Source organism: Neovison vison, chromosome 12 (assembly GCF_020171115.1).
Source record: "Neovison vison isolate M4711 chromosome 12, ASM_NN_V1, whole genome shotgun sequence".
In the NCBI taxonomy this organism is placed as follows: domain Eukaryota; kingdom Metazoa; phylum Chordata; class Mammalia; order Carnivora; family Mustelidae; genus Neogale; species Neogale vison.
This window is the reverse complement of record NC_058102.1, coordinates 108742557-108769883: the sequence shown is the minus strand read 5'-3', so window position 1 is coordinate 108769883 and position 27327 is coordinate 108742557. Positions and strand designations below refer to the sequence as shown.

Here is a 27327-nt window from a genome sequence, read left to right as displayed (position 1 = left end):
TTTCACCTCGCTTGATGTCTTCAAGGTTCCTCATGTGTAGGTGTAGCAGTGGTCCGAATTTCCTCCTTTTTAAGGCTGAATTGTATGCATATGAATTGTGTGCATATTTTTGCTTATCTGTTAGACACTTGGGTTGTTTCTACCTGCTTTTTGGCTGTTGTGAATGATGCTGCTGTGAACGTGGTTGTCCTATTAGCCGTTCAGGTCTCTGGTTTCACTTTTGGGCATATACCCAGAGGTAGAATTCTACCTGGATTGCTGGATCATATAGTAATTCAGTGTTTAATTTTTTTTAAGGAACTGCCATACCACTTCCACAATAACTGTACCATTTTACATTTCCATCAACAATGCATCTATTCTTTTACTTGATAAATAGATAGGAATATGCCTTGCTTGAATAGTTGGCTGATTTTTTTGTATACTTGCTCCATAGTTTTCTGCTAAAACCTTGCACCGTTTTGTTTTTTTTTCCAGGCTGCAGTGCAGAAAGCAATTCCAATGTATAAAATTGCCACCAAAAAAGATGTTGATGTCCAAATTGATCAGGAGGCCTACCTGCCTGAGGAAATGTAAGGAGTGTTCCTGCCCTTAACGTCTAAGCTGCTTTCATTGTGAAAATGGCCTTTGTGCTGGGTCTTGTTCAAAGTGTTCTCTGAGGCACCCTTTACCACAAGAGTAAAGGTGTGGCCATGTGCCACTTGTGAGTCTTGCTGTTTTTTCTTTTAGTACTTTGTTGTTCTCTCTTATTGACCGACTACACTTCCTCTAAAAGTCTAAAAGGAACTAACTTCCTGTGGTCACTTAGTTTATTCTGCAGAGAGGAAGCACTAATTCTCTGCCCAGGACTCAAAGCTGGGTCCAGATCTCCATGTTAGATGCTGAGGATGATTATTGCTACCTCTAAGTTTCTAAGAAATAAGACAGGTCGTCATGTAGGATAGTGACTGCTATATAGACAGATGGACCCCGATAGTTAGGTTCCTCAGGTACAGAATTGCAAATACCAGTCGTACTTGTGCTGTGCGGCAATGACAGGACATTTCTTCAGCATCCCTGATAAGCTTGGTGCAGCTGGGCCAGGCAGTAGGAGCTCCTGATGAGGTCAGAGCCAATGTCCTTTCCTCAGTTGTGCTTGTGGGTCTAATGCCACATAGGCACAAATTGACTAACATTGCAGAAAGTCCTTGGGACGTGCAAACCTAGTTGAAAAAGCACCAGACCTGGGTTTGAGTCCCGAGTTGGCCTTTTGTGAGCTATGGGATCTGGAGGCTGAATTCTATCATTTGAATGGAAATGGTACTTTTTTGTTTCATGAAGTGAGGAAAAGAGAGGAGATTGTACATGTTAAAATGTTTTATAGGAGGCTGGGGTGGGTCATTCTTCAAGCTGCTCCCTTCGGCTCAGGTCATGGTTCCAGGGTCCTGGGATTGAGCCAGGCATCTTGCTCCCTGCTCAGCGGGAAGCCTGCTTCTCTCTCTCCCACTCCCCTTGCTTGTGTTCCCTCTCTCGCTGTGTCTCTCTCTGTCAAATAAATAAAATCTTAAAAAAAAAAAAGCTTTGTAAACTGAGAAGTTACATAAGTTAGTGTAGAAAGCTTCAATGTTAAATCTCACAGAACCTTGATTTCTGGGCCTCTAAATTGGGATAATAGCACCTGCCTCACAGAATTCTTGGAAGCTTAAATGAGGTCTTGTCTATACAGCATTTAACACCGTGGCTGGTACCTTCAGTATATGTCATTTTTTTTTTTTTTTAAGATTTAATTTATTTATTTAACAGAGATTGCAAGTAGGCAGAGAGGCAGGCAGAGAGAGAGAGAGGGAAGCAGGCTCCCTGCTGAGCAGAGAGCCCCATGTGGGACTCAATCCCAGGACCCTGGGATCATGACCTGAGCCGAAGGCAGAGGCTTTAACCCACTGAGCCACCCAGGCGCCCCCGCAGTATACGTCTTTATTGAGCTGTCAGATAATCATTGTTGTGATGATCAGGCAGATGGGACAGAAAGCACTTAGTTCAGGGTCTGTCTGGTAACGAATGCGTTTCAGTCCTGAAATCTTTGGGGCCAGATGTTCTGAATCCCAGTGTTTAGAAAAGCAATAAAGAACATACACCACATGTGACATCATATCCCCAGCAAGGTCTGAGGCGTCATCCCCCCCACACCCTGTGATCAAATATACTAATATTTCTAAATGGGAACACTCACACTGCAAGGGGTAAGTACCTAAAGATTTGCTAGTCATTTGCTGCCAGATGACTAGAGGTCATCTAGCTTTTGGAGACACACAAATTAGACTTTAGTTCTGCTAGCTTATTGAATTTCAGAATTGTAGAGAAGGAATGGTGGGCTGATTCCAGTGCTCATTTAAAGTAGAATTTTAAATATCGTTTTATTCAGTTAACTCGTTTTCTTCAGTCTATTTAAACATGTTTTCTTGTTTGTCAAATAGCAAGGATACCGACCAAGACTCATAGGGTTACTGGGAAGATAGAAGTCATGGGCAGCCCTGGGCTTTACACTCAGTGAGTGCCTGGCTCTCAGGCAACATTCTCCCACAGTGGTGGTCTTTTCTGCCCTCGCTCCCTCCATGAAAACAAAGAATTGTGGCACGAACAGTGGGGTCAGGATTTCAGCAGAGCCAACAACGTCCTTATGAAGGATATAGTCTGTTTAGAGAAATGGAAGACAGATGAAACAAAGAAATGCCAGGGGGAGGGAGTAGAGAGTAAGAAGATAGTATTAACTTCATTGTCCATTAAAGTTTTCCAAAGACAATTTGCCAAACCTTTTCCCAGTCTTTGTCACATAACCTGCTTATTTCAAGCAATATCTGGGGACACCTAGGTGGCATAGTCATTTGAACATCTGCCTTCCGCTCAGGAAGGAACCTGCTTCTCCATCTCCCCTGCTTGTGCTCTTTCTGTCAAATAAACAAAATCTTAAAAAAAAAAGAAAAGAAAAAGGTTTTATTTACTTAGTTGCTAGAGAGAGAGCTGAGCAGGGAGCCTGATGTGGGGCTGGATCCCAGGACTCTAGGATCATGACCTGAGCCACAGGCAGCGGGTTAACTGACTGAGCCACCCAGGACCCTAAATAAAATCTTTATTAAAAAAACAACGCCAGGGCGCCTGGGTGGCTCAGTGGGTTAAGCCGCTGCCTCCGGCTCAGGTCATGATCTCAGGGTCCTGGGATCGAGTCCCGCATCGGTCTCTCTGCTCTGCAGGGAGCCTGCTTCCTCCTCTCCCTCTCTCTGCCTGCCTCTCTGTCTGCTTGTGATCTCTGTCTGTCAAATAAATAAATAAAATCTTTTAAAAATAAATAAATAAATAAATAAAATAAAAAAAACAACGCCAAAGACAAAAAACAAGAAAAACCCCATGTCTTAAAAAAAAAAAAAAGGAAGAAGAAGAAAAATATTTGACAAAATTCTAATGTACGAAAGAATTTCATTCCCCGGGGACTCCTTGTAATAGAATTTGACTTATCTGCCTTGAGCCTCTAAGTGCTAGAAACTTTGGAGAAAGGAACAACAGAAGTGAGGTTTGGCTAGAGGCAGGACTCCCTGAGGGCCAGTTTGGCGCAAGATTACAGTGGTACCTTTCATCTGATACACAGTACAGTTAGAATATGGCCTTACCAGTACCCCTGGTAATTAGCAGGATTGGGTCTTAGGAAATATTCAGATGAGGATGCGATTGATTTGCAAGCTGAGACAAAATCCTTCCCCGTTTCATTTTGTTGGGGAGGGCTGTTAGAATTAACTTAGGTGGCTAGAATATAGAATCAGATTGGCACGTAGCAGTCACTTGGTAAATGACCATTATTATCAACCTCCATACCCTAAATCCTCAGAAGCTTTCTGAATTAATTTTAAGCTCTTTGCATGTGTCTATTGGCCCCTTACAGTATTTAGACACACTCCATGCAACAAAACACCTTTCTTCTCAGGAAAGAAAGTAAATGTACCATGTGTCTGTTTTCCTCAAATCTATAAAAATTGTTACTTCCTGTGTTCTTTGTAGAGCTGGTGGAGTTGAGATCTATAATGGGGATCGTAAAATAAAAGTTTCCAATACTCTGGAAAGCCGGCTGGATCTCATAGCCCAGCAGGTGAGTGTGGGAATACATCTTATTAGTTGGTCTGTTGTTACTTTGAAATGATGCAGAGAACATATGTGCGTTCACTGGTATTTGGGGTTTGTCATTCTTTCTACATTTTGTGGCATTTTCTTGAATGGGCAGTAGGCAGGCGACGTTTACTGAGGTGACACCATTTACATGAGAGTGGATTTGGGTTTGAATGAGGTTTTTGTTTATTTAGGATTCTGATGTACACAATTTTACTGCTGCCTGGGGTCCTTTCTCCAGTAAGAATGGCAGGAACTAAAGTAAATGTTATTTAAAGGACTTTGCCAGAGGGCTGCTGGCTCTTCAGTTGTTTCTGGGTTGGTACAGATAACCTCTAGGGAGCAAGAATTCAGGTGTCTCAGAATGCTGGGCCTCTTGTCAGCAGCGGTAGTCTGCTGCTGTGGCTGCTAGCTCGTCTTAGGGGAGAGCGCTTTGACCTGGAATATCATCTTCTGATAACTTAAACCCTAAAGCTGTATTCACCATTAGAATAGCCGCTATCCACACATGAATGAAGTAAAATTAAAAACTGAGTCCCATGGTTGCACTGGACAAAATTCAGACACACAGTAGCCACACGTGGCTAGTGGTCTCTCTTTGGACAGCACAGCCTTTGAAGTTTGAGATTAAATCCTAAGGATTTTTCAGTTGCTGTAATGAATGAGTGCCTCAGCACAAACTTGCATTATGTGTTTTCTGCTTGGCACATACTAGGCAGTCAGTGACTGTTCGCTGAAAGAAAGAAAGTAGATGATCCAGAATATTATGAGGTAATACTGTTAAGGGATCATCTCTTCCCCCTGCAGCACAGCTAACAGAAGCCTTAAACAGTAATGCCTTTAGTATTTTTTCTTTGTCCCTTAAGCAGTCAGACAGTCATAATCACAAATTTGTGACTGGGTAAGTTTCCCACCAAGGGTTCTGAAGGAAAGGTACAGACTTACTGCTTAGCTTTGTGGTCTCCTTCCCAGCCACATAGGGGTCGCTGACCTGCCACTTGCAGTCAAGATGTGCCTCTCTGGGGCACCTGGGTGGCTCAGTGGGTTAAGTGTCTGACTCATGACTTCAGCTCAGGTCATGATCTCAGGGTGGTGGGATTCAGCTGCACAATGGGGAGTTTGCTTGAGATTCTCTCTCCTCTCTCTGCCCCTCTCCCCACCCACATACACACACTCTCTCTAAACTAAGTAAAATCCTTTTAAAAAAAAAAAATGTGCTGTGCTTTCCAAATTTTCCAGTTGACTGCACTTACTTACTAAAGATCTTCTTTCTTCACAGATGATGCCAGAAGTACGGGGCGCCTTATTTGGTGCAAATGCCAACAGGAAGTTTTTGGACTAAACCTTCGGGCAAGGTGGAGTTCATGCACTGCTTTCCTGTCATGTGGAAGTTTCTGATATTTGAAGAAACAAGATATCTGTGTGGCTTCCTCTTCACTCTTCTAATATTATGTATTTATCAGTGGATCCTCTCCGTAGCTAATGCCCTTGGCCTAATTGTTAATATGAGAGAAAGTTTCACTTACTATGATCAGGAAACCTCCTCCTTAGCTTATCTAAAAGCATGACTTATATTTGCTTTTGTAGCATGAAGGTGAGGGTATCAGATGGTGGTACTGGAGCTTCACCGAGTCTCTGCTCTTCTCTCGTCTTCTGCTGTCAGTTCTCGAGCCTAGAGGGTGAGGTGTGTGGTGTTCTCTGACATTCGGTCTCTGCTCTTTAGGCTGCAGCTGTTTGGGGAGCATGCATTCCTGCCCGCAATAGTAGCTTCACTGTTAACCTGTTTGGGCCTAGAAGTGCTCCTCATCTGTAAATGTGATTTAAAATCTAAGCCGTGAGTAGGTCTTATTTATTAAAACAAAATGTTTACATGGATTTCATTGTGACTCATTATGCAAGGTGCTACAAGTTTTATGATTTGCGGGGAAAAGTTCTTCCCGAAGTATCTGGAAAGGAAGCATTCTCCTAATCCCTATAGTCGCTGGTTGATAGCTGTCACTACTTGAAACCGTTAACCCTCTCTGTCCTCTGGCACTTCCTGCTCATTTTTAACAGGCTCTTATCCAGAAGCGTTCCTTCCAGCCATTTAAAATCTTTGAGACGTACCACACACACAGGTGTTCACTATTACCTGTCCTGTGGAGGGTTTGACAGCTTTATTGAGGAAATTGTTTTATTAGCTTTGGCAGAGTCGGAAAAGCATCTGTGGGCTTACTGGGGGAGAAGGGTTACTGTGTGTCAGTCTTAAATTCTTTCACAAAGGTCCTTTTCTTTCTCTCCTCCTCTGGTTTCCCCCCATGACCACTAAGAACTGCCCGGGGCCTTGCAATGGGGTAAAGGTGGGGGTCTAACTGGGGTCTTATCTCTGCAGTCCGCACTCACACATGGTCCTCCCAGTAGAGAACTCGGCTACTGAGCCTGATCGTTTTTCATTAATGTCAGTGACTTTTGAGATGAGGTGGGGACTAACGTAAGTGCCAAATCCTGGCACAACTCCTGCCACAACTCCTGCCAACTCCTGGCATTGTTTACTGAGGACCTGAAGCCCCCGTGTTGCTAGCATCTCTCTGTAGCAGCCCTCTGGGGAAAGAAGGGACATGGGGACTGTCACAGTGAACCCGTTCCGCAAGGCGATGCAGTTATGCAGTGATGGAATCAAGACCGAAAACCCAGTGTGACCCAGCTGCTATCCCCCAGCCTCTGAAGCAGTCATCTGAAGAGCCCGTGGAGGGACTGCTGTACTACTCATTGGGATGTAGCCCGCTTCTGAAATGGACAGGGACAATAGAGGGCAAGCCATTGCCCTCTGCCCACTGCAGCCCGTCTGCTTCTCCCACTACTGACAAGTTGAGATCTGAATCCATTTTATTTAAAACCATGTTCCATGGACAGGATGGGAGAGCTGTGCCCTGGAGGGAGGACCTGCCAGGGTGCGGGTGAGGGTGGGGCAGCTGTCCTGCCTTGGCCCCTGTGGCTTGGTTAGTCAGCCTAATCCTGCAGCCATCACTATTTGAAAAGATCTGCTTGGTTTCCAACTCTGTGCTGACTTTGAGGGCTTTCATGGTCCCCTTGAACTTCTGATCCTCCCCTTGCCCAAAATCAGTGCTAGAACTAACCATAAGTTATTTAATTCAGAATTAACACTAAATCCTCAAACTGACTCAAGTGTATGGAGTTTGAGTGTGAAGTAGAAAAGGAAAATGTAGTAAGGAACCTCCTATCTTTATTATGTGTTAAGGGTCTGCAGTTAATCCAACCCACACGAGTCCTGTTTGTCTTGTTGAAAAGTAGGTGGTTAGGGGCTGCTGGAGCTCGCTGGTAGTTGTAGCCCCAAAGAAAAGAAGGCAGATGTGAAGGGAGAAAGGGACCTTACCCAACTTGCTTATTAGAATAAGAGTGTTTCTTCAGAGATTGAGGTAGCACTACAAGTTAAGAGGACAAAATACAACCTGGATGGGCCATCTTGCTCATCCCCATCTAACTGAAGTTGAAATGGCTAGAGAGATGGCAGGGGACTTGGGCTCCAGCTATCTCTACTCAAAACACTTTAAGATCCGCTCCCCAATACCAATGAAGTAGACCCCTTGGGCAATCCCAAAGAGAGGGGCTATGACAAGGGCCCGGCAGCCTGCTCCCTTCATGAGGGCAGATGGTCCCTCCTGAATCCAGAGTTTCCTGCAGAGAGAGAGAAGAGCCCCATGAGCTGATTGGCAGGTGCGCACTGCAAATGGTCCCCCTCTGATGTTTGTACATCTCCTGGACAGTAGGTGTCATTTTCCACAGCGGGCTCCCCTGGGTGTAGCAGCCTGGTCCCAGCCACCATGTGAGCACAGTTCGGTTACTAAGCGGCTGGGTCCGGGCCATGGGAAATCAGCTCAGTCTGACTAGACTCTGGGAGAAATGTAGTATGAAGGAGGAGAAAGCTCCCAGTACGTTCTATTTTGTTGAGAGGTGAAGGGAAGGAACACGTATCAAAGAAAGCCAGAGGGGTGCCTGGGTGGCTCAGTGGGTTAAAGCCTCTGCCTTCGGCTCAGGTCATGTTCCCAGGGTCCTGGGATCGGGTCCCACATCGGGCTCTCTGCTCAGCAGGGAGCCTGCTTCCTCCTCTCTCTCTGCCTGCCTCTCTGCCTACTTGTGATCTCTGTCTGTCAAATAAATAAATAAAATTAAAAAAAAAAAAAAAAAAACCAGAGCTCAGCCTAGTCCAGTGATGAAATTGTCCTCTAGGTGGGGTGTAGGTAGACTGCAAGGCAGGGGTGGGGGGGGGACCTTCCCAGCCCCAGCCTCTGCAGGGCTGCAGGCTTCTCACCTGGCGCAGTCAGTGATCCCGTTGTAGCTGTCCTCGCCCAGGCCTTTTCTGAGGGTTTGGATTCGCGTTTTCAAAACTAAAAGTGAAAATAAGTAGTGAACGTTTGGCTTTTGGCCCCCTCCTGCCAACGTGAAGTGGTTTCCCATTTAGAGCCAGCATACACAATACTGAATCCTACGGCCAATGCTGCCATTGTGTGATCTGTAGTAGAAGATTCTCTGCTCTTTGGGTCTCATTTATGAAATAAAATAATTAGAATGACACGATCCTTCAGGTTACTCATACTATAGAAAGGTCCACCTGTGTGGTAGAGCAGCCGGGAGTAGCCCTGAAGATAGGAGAAGTGTGGTCTGACACCGTTAAACTCCTGTCTTTAGCCTCCGCTTTGAAAACTCGACTGGGGGATGAAAAGCTGATGAAATCAGCACCTAGAGGGTGAGTGCGTTTGTCAGGGATAAGAAGGGAGTGAAGGTCTCCTTGGCTCCATTTTATCTCGGGAGACCCTTGCTGAGTTTCTGCCGGCGGCCATAGGTTGTGATCCAAGAGTTCTCAGGTTGAAGCTGTTTATATACGAAAAGTAGCTGACTACTTATCCTCTAGACGAATGTGCGGCTATCTAACTTGTAAAGTGGGGCAGTCCTTGAAGACCCCCATCTCCAACACACTTACCGTCCAGAGGTGTTACTGTGACGGCGGCTACAGAACCTGCAACACAGCCTGACACGAAGGAATGCGCAAAGGAAGCCTTCCCCGTGCTCTCGTTGAACCCAAGGTTGTTAAGGTTGGCGAACAGTGGAAAGTAGATGATGGAGAAGGGGATGTCTCTGCCAGAGAGCAAGAGCAATGAGCTGCCTGCTGCTCAGGCAGGAAGCCTTTCCCTAAGCCCAGGGCCTGGCCGACGGCCAGAGACAAGCCCGCAGTTACCTCTTCCTTCCCTGACCCCCGTGATGTGGAGCGATGGCGGGTGGAAGGGGAACGATGGGTCACCCTGCCTGCCCCACCCTCCCAGCACATCACTCTGCCCTCCCAGCACCTGCAGGGCTCCACGAGGACCGGGCCGCAGATGCAGGGACCGGGAGCACGCTCTGGGAGAATGCGTGGACAGGCTGAGGTAGGTGTGAGCTGAGAGAGTGGTTGGTGAGGAGCTCTGTAAGCTACGTGTTAAGGGGGTGGGGTGGGCAGGAAGGTGAAGTTCATATATCTGTTGCCCAGTGGTAGGAGAAAACTAGCCCTTTTCCTGGCACACTTCTGATCAACTCTAAGGATTTTGGTCAACCAGCAAGGTAAAATGAGGGGTCTCCATCCATTTACTTATTAACGATCCGAAGTCCTTTGTCCATAGGACGTTCTTAGGTGCCTGAGGGCCACAGAACATCTCATACTCATGCAGTCTGGTTACTGGAGAAGGGGCCTCAAACTAGTCTTCCAGGCGCCCATCCTGTGCAATTCTGCTCAGTTCTCAGTTTGCTGAGAACTGAGCAGAATTCCAAATAGGAAGCAGGCTTCCAAATAGTAAGCCTGGAGGTAGATTGCTCTCTGGGCTTTGAATTTCCAGGAAGAATGCAGCAACAGATTGGGGCTGTGGTCCCGCTGGCCTTCGGTGCCCTCTCCCTCCTCTCCGGGTCCCTTCTGGGTCCCAAGTTCAGGAAGAAAGCCTCACCTGAGGAGAGTGGCACCCAGACCCTTGTAGAGACCAGCCAGGCCCTGGGTGCGGAGTAGCTCCCAGGCGATAAGGGTGGCGGACGGGCGCTTGTGGGTGGAAGCCGAACCGGTACTGTAGGATCTGGAGGAGGAAGGTGCTGAGGCTGAGCCCTGACGATGAGCTGCTGAAAGGGAGAGGACAGACCCCATCACAAGCCAGGCCCCAGCAGGGAGTGTGCCTACTGCCTCCTCACCCTGGGACAGCTCAGAGGTGAGGCCCACTTCCCTACTGGAGTTCTGAGGATAGTCCGAATTTTATTTTAAGATTTTATTTTTAATGAAAATATCTACATCTAACGTGAGGCTCGAGCTCATGACCCCGGGGTCGAGAGTCGCACACCACCACCAAGACAGTCAAGTGCCCTGGATTACCTTCATTTTAGAACATTCATTTTTTGGCTCCAAGGAAATCTTTCTAAGATTGGTGTCATCTCATGCGTTGTCCTTGCTGCACAGGGCACTTCCCAAGAGCCAGGGCCCGCCCAGCCTCCTCCGTAGGGAATTAGAGCAGCACCTGCTCCAGCCCCAATTCCTTATCCTCCTGCCAAAGCTGTGCTTTAGATCTGGCTTCCATTTCTAAACCATCTCTGAGCCTATTTACATAGTATCATCCTGCTGGCGCTTTGGGACCTCAGAGTCCCACTTCCTTCTGCCTCATGTGTAAAGCAGCAAATTCTTTTTGTCCAAAATCTATCTCCCTCAGGCCTCCAGAGGTGCCTCCCCCCTCAAGTACTCCAAGATCAGGTGAACACGGCCTTTACACCCTTCGCCATTTTATAAAATTTGATTCTTGGTTTTACTTGAATAATTCACAGCCCATAACTGGATGAGTTCAACATCTAAGAAATAGAAGGGAAATGGTTTTCTCCTGAGCATTGCAAGTACAGCATTTCAACCGTGGGTGAGTCCCACCCGTGACCACAAGGATTCAATGCGCTGAAATTGTGTGACTGTTTTCTTAATTCTGCCATTGGAGCAGCTTTGTCTAGACTCTGCGCCCTTGCTCCAAGGAAGCAGTTTCTGGCCCTAGTTTCGTTTGACAGCCAGCAGGTGACACCTCACACTGAGGCACCTCTCTCTGCACATCTGCTCCTGGGGCAGCGAGCTGGGCGCAGGCTCAGACAAGGAGCCTGAAGAAGGAGGTTCATCAGTGAGCCTGATGTTCCCTGTTGTCTGATCACTCTAAGCCTGTCCTTCCCTTCTTTTGAAGTGGTTTGGAAAACTGACACTCTCATCCAAGTTGAAAACTGAGAGTTTCAGAGCTTTTACTCTTTGTAGATCAAAACATGGGCTTTCCAGTGCCCAAACTTTATTCTTGCTGCAGTTTGATGAGCTTCAGGCTAGTTTGCTCCAACCTAGAAAGCTGGTTGGATCCAGCACAGCATGTGCGCACAGTGGGTTTGAGGAGGGGAAGAGCACCCACATTTATTGAGGGCCTTACCAGGTGCTAGGCTGTGCAGCTCACGTGCCCCCTTCTTTAATGCAGGCATGGCGGTTCACCCTGAGGAGAAGCCCTCCATCCCGCCCCACTGTGCGTGGCCTTTCCTCTGCTGGACAGCGAACCCTGGTTCTTAATCTATGCTTTGGTACTTACTTACACCACTTGGTATTTTTGAGAGGACCAGGATCTTGGAAAGGGACAAAATTCACTTCCAAGAAAACAAAAGAATAGGAATGGTTCTCTTGTTCCTTCTGATGCCTTCCCACCAAAGAGCAGCTTCTATAGCATAATATAATAGAGCAGAACATGAGGACTACTGACTGAAGTGTTTGTGATCAGACTGTTGATCCTTCTTAAAATCTTTAGGAAGTCAAGCCTAAAGGTCATGGTGATCTGATAAGAGGTATTAGGTTACCTTCTGAACCAAGTTTCTCAGTTCTACTGTTTGTTTTAGAATTAGAAGTGTTGAGGGGTGCCTGGGTGGCTCAGTGGGTTAAGCCTCTGCCTTCTGCTCAGGTTATGATCTCAGGGTCCTGGGATCGAGTCCTGCATTGGGCTCTCTGCTCAGCGGGGAGCCTGCTTCCCCCTCTCTCTCTGCCTCTCTGCCTACTTGTGGTCTCTGTCAGATAAATAAATAAAATCTTTAGAATTAGAAGTGTTGAAATCTAGAATGGTAGCCATTAAATAAAGACTTCTAGGGACGCCTGGGTGGCGCAGTTGGTTGAACGACTGCCTCCGGCTCAGGGCGTGATCCTGGAGTCCCGGGATAGAGTCCCACATCAGGCTCCCAGCTCCATGGGGAGTCTGCTTTGCTCTCTGACCTTCTCCTCGCTCATGCGCTCTCTCACTGTCTCTCTCTCTCAAATAAATAAATAAAATCTTTAAAAAAAAAAAAAAAAAGACTTCTAGGGGCACCTGGGCAGGTCAGTCAGTAGAGCACGCGACTCTTGATGATCTCAGTGTTATGAGTTTGAGCCCCACGTTACTTAAAAAAAATTTTAAATCTTAAAAAAAAAAAAAAAAAGACTTCTACTGACCTGGAAAGCTGATTGAATCACACAGTCTAGCCAGTGAGTGCAGAATGTGGGGAAATCTATTCTGATCACAGCCCTCTGCTAATCCCACGTGGAATTGGGATAGGCCTCACCCAAGCGCCCAGCATCCTGCAGCTGAATCTTGAGCATTTCCATGGGACAGGTAACCACCACCTGGCATATTCCAGCTCCGCATCCAGCTAGCATCTCCATCTTCAGATTCCGCTGCATCCTGTGGGACCATGAGTCAGGCTCCCTCAGTGACAGGCCAGCCCAGCCACCCATCCTGGCCCATCTGCCCGAGACCCTTGGTCGATGAGATTTTCCGTGCGTGGTACTCAGCCTTGTTCTGATCAGCTGCCACTCACCCAGCTGGGTAAATCATCACTTGGCCCTCGAACACAGTCTCCTTAAAACATGAAACTAAATTTAAAACGGGCTACCAGGGAGGTAGCACCTGCACAGAGGTTGAAATGAGTGCACTGAAACTCCTATTTGCATGGATGTGATTGTCCCCAGTCCCTGAAACAATATCACCAGGGTAGTGGTGTTAGTACTAGAAAGTACTAGATAGTACTAGAAAGTGTTTGGGGGTTCATTTTTAAAGATTTTTAAAACATTTTTAAAAAAATGTATTCATTTGACGGACAGAGATCACAAGCAAGCTGAGAGGCAGGCAGAGAGAGAGAGAGGAGGAAGCAGGCTCCCAGCTGAGCAGAGAGCCTGATGCAGGGCTCGATCCCAGGACCCCAGACCATGACCTGAGCTGAGGGCAGAGGCTTTAACCCACTGAGCCACCCAAGCCCCGGGGGTTCATTTTTTACAATTCATCAGCATAATAACAGACACATAGATCAATGGAACGGAACTGAAAACCCAGGGGCGCCTGGGTGGCTTAGTGGGTTTAAAGCCTCTTCTTTCAGCTCAGGGATCGAGCCCTGCATCAGGGAGCCTGCTTCCTCCTCTCTCTTTGCCTGCTTCTCCGCCTACTTGTGATCTCCGTCCGTGAAATGAATAAATAAAATTAAATTAAATTAAAAAAAGAACTGAAAACCCAGAAATACAGTCTTGCATATCCAGTGGCCAAGGGAGCCAAGAGTACTCCGGTGAGAAATGACATTCTCAATAGATTGTGTTGACAAAAATCAGATACGCTCACGTAAAAGAATGAAACTGGACCTCTCTCTTATACCAATCACCAAAATTAACTCAAAATGAATTAAAGACTTAATGTAAGACCTGAAATCATAAAACTCCTAGAAGAAAACATAGGGGAAAGCTCATTAATGTGGGTCACCTAAAGCACAAGAACACGAACAAAAACAGACTAGCACAGCCACTTCAACTCTTGGAAGCTCATGCAGAGTGAAGGAAACCATCAACAAAATGAAAAGACAGCCTATGGAATGGGAAAAAAATACTTGTACATCACATATCAGACAGGGGGATAATATCCAAATATATAAAGAACTCATGCAACTCGATAGTAAAAAAATAAAAATAAATAATCCAGTTAAAAAATAGAAAAATATTCAAATGTCCAACAGGTATATAAAAAGATGCTCAACATCACCAATCGTCAGGGAAATGCACATCAAAATCACAATGAGGTATCACCTCACATCTCTTAGAATAGCTAACATCAAAAAGACATATGATAAGGGGCACCTGGGTGGCGCAGTTGGTGAAGTACATGATTCTTGATTTTGGCTCAGGTCATGATCTCAAGGTCACTTGGGAGTCTGCTGAAGAGTATCTCTTTCCCTCTCTGTCTCTCCCCTACACACTGCTGTGTCTCTCTCTCTCAAATAAACAAACACATCTTTAAAAAAGGGGGGGGGCACCTGGGTACATCTGTGATCTTTCGCTTTCACTCTTTCAAATAAATAAAATCTTTTTTTTTTTTAAAAGATTTTATTTATTTATTTGACGGAGAGAGATCATAAGTAGGCAGAGAGGCAGGTAGAGAGAGAGGAGGAAGCAGGCTCCCTGCTGAGCAGAGAGCCCAACGCGGGACTCGATCCCAGGACCCTGAGATCATGAACCGAGCCAAAGGCAGCGGCTTAACCACTGAGCCACCCAGGCGCCCATCAAATAAATAAAATCTTTAAAAAAATAAATGTCTGGTGGAATTCCCATGGGAAGCCATCTGGCCCAGGATTTTTTTTTTTTTTTTTAAGGTTTTTCTTCATTTGAGAGAGAGAGAGAGAGAGAGTGCACAAGCCAGGGGAAAGGGCAGAGGGAGAAGGAGATCCCCTGCCCAGCAGGAAGCATGATGACTTGGGGCTTAATCCCAGAACCTGGGAGTCATGACCTGAGCTGGAGGCAGACACTTAGCTGAAACACCCAGGTACCCTGGGAGGGCCAGGACTGACTGACTGACTGACTTAATTGGTTAATTAATTTTAAGATTTTATTTATTCATTTGAGAGGGAGACAGAGACAGAGATAGAAAGCCCAAGCAATGGAAGAGGCAGAGGGAGAGGGAGAAGCAGACTCTCTGCTGAGCAGGGAGGGAGCCCGATGCAGGGCTCGATCCCAGGATCTGGAGATCATGACCCGAGCCAAAGGCAGACGCTTAACCATCTGAGCCACCCAGGCGTCCTGATGCCTTTTTTTAAAATACCGGACCAGGGCTTAATGGGGCGCCTGGGTGGCTCAGTGGGTTAAGCCGCTGCCTTCGGCTCAGGTCATGATCTCAGGGTCCTGGGATCGAGTCCCACATCGGGCTCTCTGCTCAGCAGGGGCCTGCTTCCCTTCCCCTCTCTCTGCCTGCCTCTCTGCCTACTGTGATCTCTTTCTGTCAAATAAATAAATAAAATCTTAAAAAAAAAAAAATACCGGACCAGGGTTAAAAAAAAAAAGATAACTGCTGGCAAGGATATGGCATAGGGGAAGTCTGTGCACTGTCAGTGGGAATGCAAGCTGGTAGAGCCACTATGGGAAACAGTATGGTGGTTCCTCAAAAAATTACAAACAGGATCGCTCAGTGATTCCATTTCTGGGTATACATCCGGCAGGTAGATGCATCACTATGAATCACTGCATTGGCGAGCTAGCTGCACTCCCACGTCCGCTGCACTACTGTTCACAACAGCCAAGATTTGGAAAAAACCTGTGTGTTTGTGGACAGATGGATACAGAAAATGCAGTGTATATACAATACAGTATTATTCGGCCATAAAAAAGAAGGCAAAGCTGCCATTTGGGACATGGATGGACTTCAAGGACATTATGCTAAATGAAATAAGTCAGACACAGAAAAACAAATACTGAGTGGTCTCTCTGATGTGTGGAATCTAAAAAAAAGTTGGTTGAGCCTCTGACTTTGGCTCAGGTCATGTCTTCAGGGTCCTGGGATCAAGCCCCACATTGGGCTCCCCACTCAGCAGGGAGGCTGCTTGTCCTCCCTCTGTCCCTCTCCCCACTTGTTCTCTCTCTCTCTTTCAAATAAATAAATACATTTTTTAAAATTCAAACTCAGAAAAAAAAGAGATCCGATTTGTGGCTATCAGAGGACAGGAAGGTGAAGGCGCGCCATAGGCACAAACTTGCAGTTAAGAGCTAAGAAGTACAGGGATGTGACGCAGCAAGACGACCTGTAGTTAACCAGCCCTACGGTGTGCTTGACAGCGACTAAGGGACACATCCTAAAAGTTCTCATCTTAAGGGAAAAAAACAACTTTTTTGGGTAACTATAGGAAGTGATGGATGGTAACCAAAAATTACACCAGCTCATTTTCTCCTTTCACTTTCTTTTTTTTTTTTTTTTAAGATTTTATTTATTTACTTGACAGAGAGAGAGAGAGAGAGAAAGAGAACGCACACAGGGGGAACAGCAGGCAGAAGCAGAGGAATTATGAAGCAGGGAGTCCAATGTGGGGCTTGATCCCAGGACCCTGGGATCATGACCTGAGCTGAAGGCAGACACTTCAGCTAACTGAACTGAGTGAACCACCCAGGCAAGCCCTCCTTTAATTTTCCCACTTGCCAAAACATACACTAAATTTCCGCCATTTGTGTGCATGTACTCGCATCATGCAGACAGATAACTGATACGTGCCTTTCCGTTACCGTCCCCCCAAACTATAAACATGCAGTGAAGGATTTCCACCCCACAGCCCCCCACCTGGCCATACCCATCCTCCATTAGCAGCTGCCGGAAGAAGTCATTGGCAGCCAGCTTGATGGCCTTCTCTGGAGTGACCAAGGTTAAGTTCACTGCAGCTCCTGGAAGTAAAAATGAGGACAAGCTAAGGCCATCTCCAAGGGAAGACTTCTTGGGGTGCCTGGCTGGCGCAGTCAGTGGAGCATGCAATACTTGATCTCAGGGTTGTGAGTTCGAGACCCATGTTGGGTATAGAGATTACTTAAAAATAAATTACTTAAAAAAAAAAAAAAAAGTCACAATCCTCTGAGTCTGTGATAGACAACCTACTATCACACCTAGCCAGGCAGGTTTCTGGGAACAATTGGGGTTTTGTTGGGGAGGATGTTGAAGAGGGTTCCTCTGTCTATTTTATAGAAACATGAAAGTTTTTTTCATCTCCTGACTTTGACCTTCTTCCCTCCACATTTCCCTTTTGGATACATGTATTTCCTTTATGGGCTCATCTGTGCAGTTATTAGGAAGTCGTCTTCATCCTTGAGAGTGCTGCCCATTTCGATGATAAATGAACAGCTCCCCAAATCAAGCCCCAGTAATAAGGTTCTAGGGAACAGGGGTCACTTTCCATAAAGTGTGCTTTTCTAGCCCAGTCCCACTGGCAGTTTTGTTGAGTCACATCAGTTTTTATTTTATTTCTTAGGGGTACTACAATATCAGCTCCTTCTTAACACCAAATCTGCATCCATTTTCCAAGCCCTAGTCATGGTGATGTGGCCCTGGGTAGGGACAGCGGACAGGGACAGCAAGGGCTTGTATCAGGGAAAAGGTACCCAGTAACACCCTATTAGGAACTCAAAATCCTTTCCATCTCTTCCCCACCAGCCTTTTCCCCTTCTGCTTTCAGTAGCTGATGCCCTGACAGCCCTGAATGGAGGCGGAGGGGTCGGAGAGACCACTTGCTTCCAGCATCACACAGTGAGACAGAAGTGGTGCCTGGATGGAAACCGGGGCTCCTAGGCTCCTCAGTGTGCTCACTGGTTACCCCCCCACCCCCACCCCAAACCTTACCATAACTGCCTCTGTCTCCACCAAGGAACATTTGTGAAAAGCAAATGTGGCTTAGGATCACCTGGCAGCCCAGGCCACTCCTACCCCCACCCCCCCACCCTCCGGAGCTCGCTAGGCAGAAATGTTCTCTAAAGCCACAGGGTCTGGGGCCCTGGGCTGTGCACTCTGTTCTCATTTGGCCCAAGCCAGGCCTCCCCCAGGGGTGCATGATAAGCCCACCTCGGTACATCCCCAAGAAGCCATCCGCCCTGGCAGTTTTCATCAGGCAGTCTATCCTAGAAGCAGAAGCCAGAAAAGGAAGTCAGTGGGGAGCTAGATGCTGCTCCGTCAGCCTCCCTTCCCCTAATAAGGTGCCCTAATCCTGCTGGGCACACCCCCCACTCCACTCCACTCCACCCCACAATGCACGGAACTCCTTAAATAAAGAGACTGGAAGGAATGAGTCCCCATATCCCTCCCCAGGAGGCCCCCTTTCCCTATTCACTCCATTCCCCTCACCAATACCTACATTCCTTTGTAGATGTCTTTTCCATGCTGGTTCTGCAGCCGAGTCTTGGCCAAGTCGATGGGGAACACACACGTGACCCCAACAAGCCCTGCCACACCTCCATTGATGAGTTTTGCTGTGACACTAGGCCGTGAGGAGGAGGGAGACACAGAACTACTGAAGGAGGCAGAGAGACACAGGAGCTCAGAGGGAGGCACACAACCAGGACAGGTGGGGGTGGGGGTGGGGGACAAGAAGGGGAGGACAGGAGAGCAGGACAGAAGGAAGAAAGGGTAGAACAGCAGCTCCTCTGGGAGCCTCAGCTCCACACCAGAGACCCTTCTCAGCCTCCCACCCAACAGCAGCACCTCTCACAGCCAACCTGGGGCTTCCCCCGCCTCCCCAGGTCCAGTTACAGAGACAGGTGAGGGCCCAGGGGCCAGGAGGTCTGGCCGCCCCCTCCAGGGGCACTCACCAGGGCTGAGGCATCTTGTCCTAACTCCACCCAGGGAAATGCTCCTCAAACTAGGATGCTGCAAAGGCTTTTGGGAAGGAGGCCCAGAGTGCCAACTCTGCCCCCTAGGGCCCCACCAGGGTGCAGGAAGTCCTCAGCTCCTCTCAGAGCCAGCTCTCAGAGCTTCCACCAAGAGCCTGTTTTCCTTCTGGTCCCCACCTTTAGAGCCACATGTGGAGAAGTTTTCCAACAGACTGCAATTTTATTTCAGGCTTAACAGTCAGTCAGGACAGCATTTGAATTCCCGCTATGCTGTTTACTTAAACAAGTTACCTTTCTTCTCTGATCCTTTGTTTTTCCCTCTGTAAAACTGGCCTCAAGGGATTTTGTGAGGATTAAGTAAATTAATGCACCTGGTAAATGACAGCTATTATTTATAATAAGAGAAAACACGTTTTTGACAATGAGGGCTTCTAGTCAGCACAAGATCACCAGGGCTGAAGTATTGAGACTACCTCATTCTAGTCAAAAGTCAAGTCGCACTTTACATAACGTGAGCCCCTCATCCTGGAATTTTGGAAGACAAGATAGAAAATAAAGCTTCCTCAGTCTCCTTGAAACCTAGTAATATTTTCTTATCTTTCAGGCCGGGGGTAGACTGTGAGCAAAATGTTTGCAGGTAGATTATCTGGAAGCAGTAAGAAAAGATAACAGATTCTCTCACACCTGAACCCTGATAAGCAAACAACTTTGTGAAAACAAATAGAATTGTGACTGAAATTTTACAATCTGAGAAGATGCAGTTCAAACAATTACAAATTTTACATACATATTTTGTATACTGTGGGAAAATGAGTCTCACTTGTTCCTCCCCTGGACTCAGGCATTGGGAAGAGAAGCTGAATGATGTGTTGTTACCCCAGAAACCCAGCCCAGAGAGTCGGCTGGCTTGTCCAGTTTACCTCAAATCCTTTGTGGACATTCTGCTGGGGCCAAGGACTGCTGGTGGGTCCCAGGACACAGGCAGTCGGCTCCTCACGGAAGATGGCTGGCTGAAGCAGATGTGGGGTCTGTACCCTTGATTCTGGCCCACCGCAGCAGAATGGATAGAACACAGGTGTCAGTGGAGACCGGCCTGCGCCACCTTCCTGGCAAGCCTTGGTGGGCTGCTTCCTCCTCTACAAGGTGGTCAGAACAACATTTGCCTCACGAATATATGTCTCACATATGTGCTGGGATAGAACATTATTGATATACTGATGCTGCGAACTTGCTCTGTTCCTTTTCCTTCCCAGACCTTTTAGACTTTGGGGATCGAGATCAGAAGAAAGGTGATGAGAGAGAAGGGCAGCCAGCCCAAACTAAGGGAGAGTTGTTCTGGGGCATCCAAAAGAAGCCTGTGGGAGTGGTGGTGAGGGAAGGATTTTTTTTAATTAAATTAAATTTTTTTTTAGATTTTATTTATTTATTTGACAGACAGAGATCACAAGTAGGCAGAGAGGCAGGCGGGAGTGGGTGGGGGAGGGGAAGCAGGCTCCCCCGTGAGCTGAGAGCCTGATGCGGGGCTCGATCCCAGGACCCTGAGATCATGACCTGAGCCGAAGGCAGAGGCTTTAACCCACTGAGCCACCCAGGCACCCCCCAAAGAGGAATTTTTTTAAAGATTTTATTTATTTGAGAGAGAATGAGCGAGAGAGAGCATGAGAGAGGAGAAGGTCAGAGGGAGAAGCAGACTCCCCAAGGAGCTGGGAGCCCGATGCGGGACTCGATCCCGGAAGTCCGGGATCATGACCTGAGCCACCCAGGCACCCCCAAAGAGGATTTTAAGAATAGTTGCTGTGGACTAGGAATCTCTCTCATGGTGTCCACGAACTATAATAAAACACTTGAAATGTTCTGAAGTTACATTTGGCTCTTAAAATGTGTTTTCTAGGGGCGCCTGTGTGGCTCAGTGGGTTAAGCCGCTGCCTTCGGCTCAGGTCATGATCTCAGGGTCATAGGATCGAGTCCCGCATCGGGCTCTCTGCTCGGCAGGGAGCCTGCTTCCCTCTCTCTCTCTGCCTGCCTCTCCGTCTACTTGTGATTTCTGTCAAATAAATAAATAAAATCTTAAAAAAAAAATGTTTTCTAAACTTAATATGATCCTGTTGAAAGACTAAGTAAGCTGCTTTAAGTCTCTGGACTTATTTGTAATTGATACACATGGAAAGCACCAGGGAAGATGTCATAAAGTCGAAGCTATAATCATAATAATGACAGCTTCTGGGGAGGGGTCCTGCTTGACCCCAAGGGGACAGGGTCAGGAAGAGTACTCCTGAGGCTCCAATGGAGCCAGGCTTGAGCTCTGAGATGCTTCTTATGTCCAGGCTCCCTTCAAGCTGCTGTAGGGTTCCCTTCCTCTTCCAGGCTCCTCATAAATCCCTGAGGCTGCCAGCAATTTTCTATTGTCTCCAAGTATTTTGTTTTAAGGAAGAAAAGAGAGAGATCATTCTTTCTCTTGGTGTATATTGATCCAATCAGAAAAAAATTATTGAGTGCCAGGCACTGATTGTTCTAGGTCTGAGGATGTAGTAGTGAACTAAAGGTCACAATCCTAGTTCTCAGGGTCTCTCTCTCTTTTTTTTTTTAAGATTTTTTATTTTATTTATTTGACAGAGATCACAAGTAGGCAGAGAAGCAGGCAGAGAGAGGAGGAAGCAGGCTCCCCGCTGAGCAGAAAGCCCGATGTGGGGCTCAATCCCAGGACCCTGGGATCATAACCTGAGCCAAAGGCAGAGGCTTTAACCCACTGAGCCACTCAGGCGCCCCTCTTTTTTTTTTTTTTTTTTTAAAGATTTTTATTTATTCATTTGAGGGAGAGAGAGAGAGCACAGGCAGAGGGGAGGGTCAGAGGGAGAGGGAGGAGCAGATTCCCCATTGAGCAAGGGGGGAGCAGAACTTGATCCCAGGACTCTGAGATCATGACCAGAGTTGAAGGCAGATGCTTAACTGACTGAGCCACCCAGGTGTCCCTCAGGGGCTTAAATTCTAAAGGAGGAAAGAGACAATAAATGAAATAAGAATAAATAAATCCCAAGAAAACCAGATGTTTTTTTTTCTGGAGGAAAAAAAATTTAGAAGGGAAGGAAGATAGGAAATGTCAGTGGGGTGGGAGTTTGATGGCTTGACCAAAAAAGGATTCAGTGACTTGAAGATTCAAAGGAAGTGAGAGAATGAGCCATGCAGGTATCTGGGAAAGAACACTCAGAGCAGAACAAGTGCAAAGGCCCTGAAATCCAGAGGGAGGCTGGTGACGGGAAGGAACAGCAGGGTGGCCAGGGGAAGTGTGAATAAGGCCAGTGAAGTGTGAATAAGGCGTCAGTAATGAAGATAGTCGTAGAGATAACGGGTAGAAGCATGACCCTGGAAGGCCTCAGAAGGTCTTTGGCTTTATTCTGAATGAAAAGAGAAACAACCTAGAGTTGTTGTTGTTGTTTTAAGATTTTATTTATTTATTTGACAGAAAGAGATCCCAAGTAGGCAGAGAGGCAGGCAGAGACAGGGTGGCGGGGAGGGGGAAGCAGGCTCCCTGCCCGATGCTGGCTGTGGGGTTCGATTCCAGGACCCTGGGATCATGACGGGAACTGAAGGCAGAGGCTTAACCCACTGAGCCACCCAGACGCCCGCAACTGGGGAGTTTTGAGCAGAGAAATTACATGCTCTTGACAGGACCATTTGGCGGGTGTGTTGAGAATCGAGAGCAGAGGGTCCAAGATAAAAGCGGAAAGACTAATTAAATTACTTCAGGAATCTAGGCAAGAGGTCACAGCTGCTGGTTGGGGGTGGGGTAGGTGGGAGAGTGGTTTAATTATCGTTGTATATTGGGGCACCTGGGTAGCTCAGTCAGTTAAGTGGCGGCCTTAGGCTTAGGTCATGTCCCAGGGTCCTGGGATCAAGTCCTGCTTTGGGTTCCCTGCTTGGCAGGGGGTGGGAGGTGTGGGGGCCTGCTTCTCCCTCTCCCTCTGCTCATTCTCACTATCTTTCTCAAACAAATAATGGATGTGTGCTGAAGGCCAGGCCCCCAGGATTGCCTGATGAACCAGTTGTGAGACACAAAAATAGTTAAGTTGTTGGTCTGAGAAACTTGGAGAATGGTTTTATAACATAGTGTATGGACCTAGAATAGGTAAAACTTGGATCTATTTGAGAAATAGGAAGCTGATCTGCAGAGAAAGAAACAGAAAAGTGAAGCAAGCACATCTGGAAGAGAAAGAGAAGACGGAGATCATCCTAATGTAGTTTCAAATCCCAGTTTCCAGGGGCACCTGGGTGGCTCAGTGGGTTAAAGCCTATGCCTTCGGCTCGGGTCATGATCCCAGGGTTGTGGGATCAAGCCCCGCATCAGGCTCTCTGCTCAGCAGGGAGACTGCTTCCCCCCTCTCTCTGTCTGCCTCTCTGCCTACTTGTGATCTCTCTCTGTCAAATAGATAATAAAAAAAAATCCTTAAAAAGAAAAAAAAAGTTTTCAAATCCCAGTTTCCAGTTCACCCCTGAAATGTTGGTCACATGCCCATCTTTGGATTCTGTGACACACTCAACTGTCCTGTCAATCAATTAGGTCATTATTGCTTAACTTGCTAGAATGTGTATCTGATACACCCACCCAAAAGAGACTTAATTATCCCCAAAACTAGCAAAGAGAGGGAAGATTTGCAAATTACAGACTCTAAAACATGGGCTCAGCTGAGAGAAAGCAGGGCCCAGGACTGAGGGGGCTGGCGGGCCTGGGGAGGAGCCCCCCCCTTCATCTCTGGAGGCTCCAACCATGTCCTCCGAGAGCTGGAGCTTTGGGGTACTTAGAGGAAAATGTCAGGAAATTCGCATGTACTCACTGGTCTTTGAGACACTTAGTAAGTCGTTAGGAGAGAAAGAGATGTTATAATTCTATGTAGCCACCTTAAAAATGAACAGGAAACAACAGGACAAGTATGAAACCCTGTCAGTCTGAAACCAGAGACTCAAATAATTGAGAATCTTGCAGCCAAATTCCCTGCGTTTTTTAGAACTAAATTATTAGTTTATAAATTGTGGTTTGCTGGCTTTTGGAGCAGGGGTATTTAAGAGAAGCCAGAGAAATTAGGGACACCCCAATCACGGGGCCACTTGCTTTTCCATGCGGCAGGCGGGATAATGGGATGTGATAAGGTCTCCAACCTCCAACGTCTCCAACCTTCACGCCTATTGGTATGTGGCGAGCGTGTAAGTAGTGGGGACCAGCCTCGCCCACCCAGCCTGACACTGGGCCAGGCCACTGGAAATCCCAGGCCCACAGTTCCTTAGAACAGACTTAGTATTCAAAGGCTAGGCCTTGACAAGATTTCTGGCACTAGTAAACGCATTAGCAAACCAAGTCAACAAAGAGGAAACTGACAGTCAGCCAGCAAAGGTTTTAAAGGAGTCCTCACCACAAAAACCCCACGCTTGGCAATAGGGTCCATGTTTGCTTAATCCCTAAGGCAATCCATAGGCCCAAGTATTAGTCATTTTACAAATACTTGTGAAGGGCCCACTGTGTGCCAGTCACAGTTCTAGGCAGCAGGGATATAGTTGAGAACAGTAACAAGGTTCCTGCTTCCTCCGAGTTTAGGGTTCTCCTGGTTCCAGCCCTGATGGGAATAGACTTGCGGAGTGATACAGTGCACCCTCACACCGGCGCCCTCCTTGGCACTGTTCTCTTCATATGGGACCTGAAGGATCCTTGGGTTGGCAAGGGAAATTCTTCCTGCAAGCCAGACCCTGAAGCAGCCATGTGCCTGATCAAGGAGCTCCCTACATTGCCAAAGAATTTAGCAAACAAATGGATATTCATTAAATTATCTAGCTTTTTAAAAAAATTTTATTTTTTAGTAATCTCTCACCCAATGTGGGGCTCATACTCGGCATCCCAAGGCCAAGAGTCACGGGCTCCTCTGAGCCAGCCAGGTGTCCCTAAACTAGTCTTATCACTTAAGGAGTGCTTTATGTATTAGACTATTGAACAAAGTATTTCTCCTTTTTTTTTTCTTTTAAGATTCTATTCATTTATTTGTCAGAGAGCGAGTAAGCAGGGGGACCAGCAGACAGAGGGAGAAGTAGGCTCCCCCTGAGCAGGGAGCCCAAGGTGGCACTCGACCTCAGGACCCTGGGATCATGACCTGAGCTGAAGGCAGCCGCTTAACTGCCTGAGCCACTCAGGTGTCCCTTTTCTCTTTTAAAAATAGAATTTAGAAAAGTAGAGTATTTGGGGAGTGTTGGGGAAGAAATACTAATTATTTAAGCACTGGGACACAAAATTATAAGGATCTACATCTGTAACTCTCTGCGACCAGGGTGGGAAAGGACTGTTTAAAAAAAAAAAAAAAAAAAGCGGGGGGTGGTGGTGGTGGTGCCTGGGTGGCTCAGTGAGTTGGGCCTCTTGCCTTTGGCTCCAGTCCTGATCCCAGGGCCCTGGGATTGAGCCCCGCCTGGGGCTCTCTGCTCGGGGGGGAGCCTGTTTTCCCGTCTATCTCTGCCTGTCTCTCAGTCTACTTGTGATCTCTCTTTCTGTGTCAAATAAATAAATAAATAAAAATCTTTTTTAAAAAAGTCTTTAACTGGGTAACAGAGGCACCCTGTGGTTGCTTCTGGATGTAGTACTTGGTCATGACTTTGAGTTATCACATTGGGAAGATAAGTGCATTTATAATTTGACACATGATTATTGAACCTTATTAGAAGTAGGAAATTTAGGGGGGCCTGGCTGAGTCAGTTTGTAGAGCATGTGCCTCTTGATCTTGGAGTTATGAGTTCAAGCCCCAAGTTGGGGATAGAGATTATATAAAAAAATAAAATCTTAAAAAAAAAAGCAGAAAATCTGGATAGATGGGAAAAGATATGTGTTTGCATTTCCTTAGGCATCAGAGGATAGAATGTAGTGATACACATGTTGGATGTCTCCATTACCCCATTTCCAGGAACCCCCCTTCTCAGACCTCACCAGTCACCTGGTGGGGACTGCCATAATTCTAAAATGTGACAATATCCTCCTGGGAAATGTTGATTATCTGAGGATGGGCCCCTAAGTAAAGCTAGGTCATTCAGTCTCCTCCACAGGTATTTTAGGAAATAGAGATTGTATAGCCTCTTTCAAGTTTTTGTCTGTAACATACAAACCTTGGGACCTATTGGCAGTCATGTTTACTACTGTCATGTGGTTTGGGAAACAGGGAGATAATTTTGTAGCAATAGGTGAATAAAGCAGAACCACAGGAGAGAGAGCAGGGGGTTCTGGTGGGTCTGAAACCCTGATGATTAGTGACCCATTTCCTTCCTGACCTTAGGAACCAAAGGGGTATTCCACTATACCTCTAATGAACTGTTGAACTTGTCTTTCTGTTGTTGTTTCAGGGATTTTTTTTGTTTGTTATGAATTGACTTATTGTCTTAGGCAAATTAGAATTTGTTTTTGTAATTGGGTAGCCAAAGAGTTCTCAGTAAACGAAACTTTTAAAGAACTCTCAAATTCCATTTCACTGCAATTGAGCTGCTTAGACAGTGAATACTGTAAACATTCAGAGAGATGCACAAGGTCATTTTGGGCTGGCTTAGAGAAGGATCTAAAGGATCTTAGAGAAGGATTAAAAAAAAAAAAAACAGGGCAAGTTTATAAGAAGAGGAAGAGGAGGTGCCCTGGATGGGAACACTGTGTGAGCACAGGGGGCCAAGCAAAGGGCTGAGGGACAGTGACTGCCCTGGCTCGCTCACCAGAACAGCAGAAAAGGGCTGCAAAAGTAGGTTAGGCCAGTTGTGGAGAGCCCCGTGCTTCTCTCATAGCTTGTGTCTCCCAAATTAAGTATCTTTTCACATATCTGATCCTATAGGCAGTAAGTAAACACTGAATGCTTTTAAGGGGGAAACTACCATGTCGAATGTTGTATGAGGAGAGTAATTCAGGAAGAGGGGGTTGAGAAAAGGAAACTTCCTGTGAGACCAGTTAGGTGGCATCATGGCAAAGCAATGAAGAAGAGAGAAAAGGATTAGGGAGGTGGAGGGTGCAGAGGATAAGGGATAGTTGGGAGAGGAATATTTTTTAAGATTTTATTTATTTATTTGACATAGAGTGAGGGAGAAAGCAGGAGCAGGGGAGCAGAAGGAGAGGGAGAAGCAGACTCCCTGCTGAGCAGGGAGCCCAATTCTGGGCTCGACCCTAGGACCCCAGGATCATGACCTGAGCAAAGGCAGAGGCTTGACTGAGCCATCCAGGCATCCCTGGGAGAAAACTTTTTTTAAAAAAAGATTTATTTATTTATTTATTTGACAGAGTTCGCAAGTAGGCAGAGAGGCAGGCAGAGAGAGAGGAGGAAGCAGGTTCCCTGGGATCATGACCTGAGCTGAAGGCAGAGGCTTTAACCCAGGCGCCACTGGGAGAAAATTTTTTAAAGAAAAAAGGGCCTAAGATGGGGCAACTGTCTAGGGCTGAAGAACCATGGAGCTGGGGGAAGTCTGAGACCTGAGGCACTGAGGAACTGAAAGACAGGCCAGGAGAGGAGGCTGCCCAGAGGGAGGGAGAGGCATTTGGAGAGAAGCCAAGACTCTGG

General features: G+C 46.7%; 2 protein-coding genes across 7 annotated transcripts in view; one reads left to right on the top strand and one right to left on the bottom strand.

Moving 5' to 3' along the window:
- Positions 1 to 6006, top strand: part of ATP6V1E1 (ATPase H+ transporting V1 subunit E1) — a 38857-nt gene extending 32851 nt beyond the window's left edge. The window contains exons 7-9 of the mRNA XM_044228746.1: positions 478 to 572; positions 4027 to 4114; positions 5411 to 6006. Coding sequence (XP_044084681.1) covers positions 478 to 572; positions 4027 to 4114; positions 5411 to 5473 — 246 coding nt within the window. The 3' untranslated portion in view covers positions 5474 to 6006. The remainder of the gene's footprint in view (positions 1 to 477; positions 573 to 4026; positions 4115 to 5410) is intronic.
- A 972-nt stretch (positions 6007 to 6978) lies between these two features.
- The window catches only part of SLC25A18 (solute carrier family 25 member 18), a 29248-nt gene continuing 8899 nt past the window's right edge, over positions 6979 to 27327 (bottom strand). For 3 of the 6 annotated variants that reach the window (XM_044228740.1, XM_044228741.1, XM_044228739.1), the window contains 9 exons: positions 19696 to 19817; positions 18301 to 18456; positions 18012 to 18067; positions 16756 to 16846; positions 12730 to 12848; positions 10101 to 10266; positions 9110 to 9264; positions 8441 to 8516; positions 6979 to 7806 (listed from right to left, as the gene is read on the bottom strand). In XM_044228740.1, coding sequence (XP_044084675.1) covers positions 7665 to 7806; positions 8441 to 8516; positions 9110 to 9264; positions 10101 to 10266; positions 12730 to 12848; positions 16756 to 16846; positions 18012 to 18067; positions 18301 to 18456; positions 19696 to 19715 — 981 coding nt within the window. In that variant the 5' untranslated portion in view covers positions 19716 to 19817 and the 3' untranslated portion in view covers positions 6979 to 7664. The remainder of the gene's footprint in view (positions 7807 to 8440; positions 8517 to 9109; positions 9265 to 10100; positions 10267 to 12729; positions 12849 to 16755; positions 16847 to 18011; positions 18068 to 18300; positions 18457 to 19695; positions 19818 to 27327) is intronic. The other 3 variants (XM_044228743.1, XM_044228742.1, XM_044228745.1) reach the window with 3 other exon arrangements.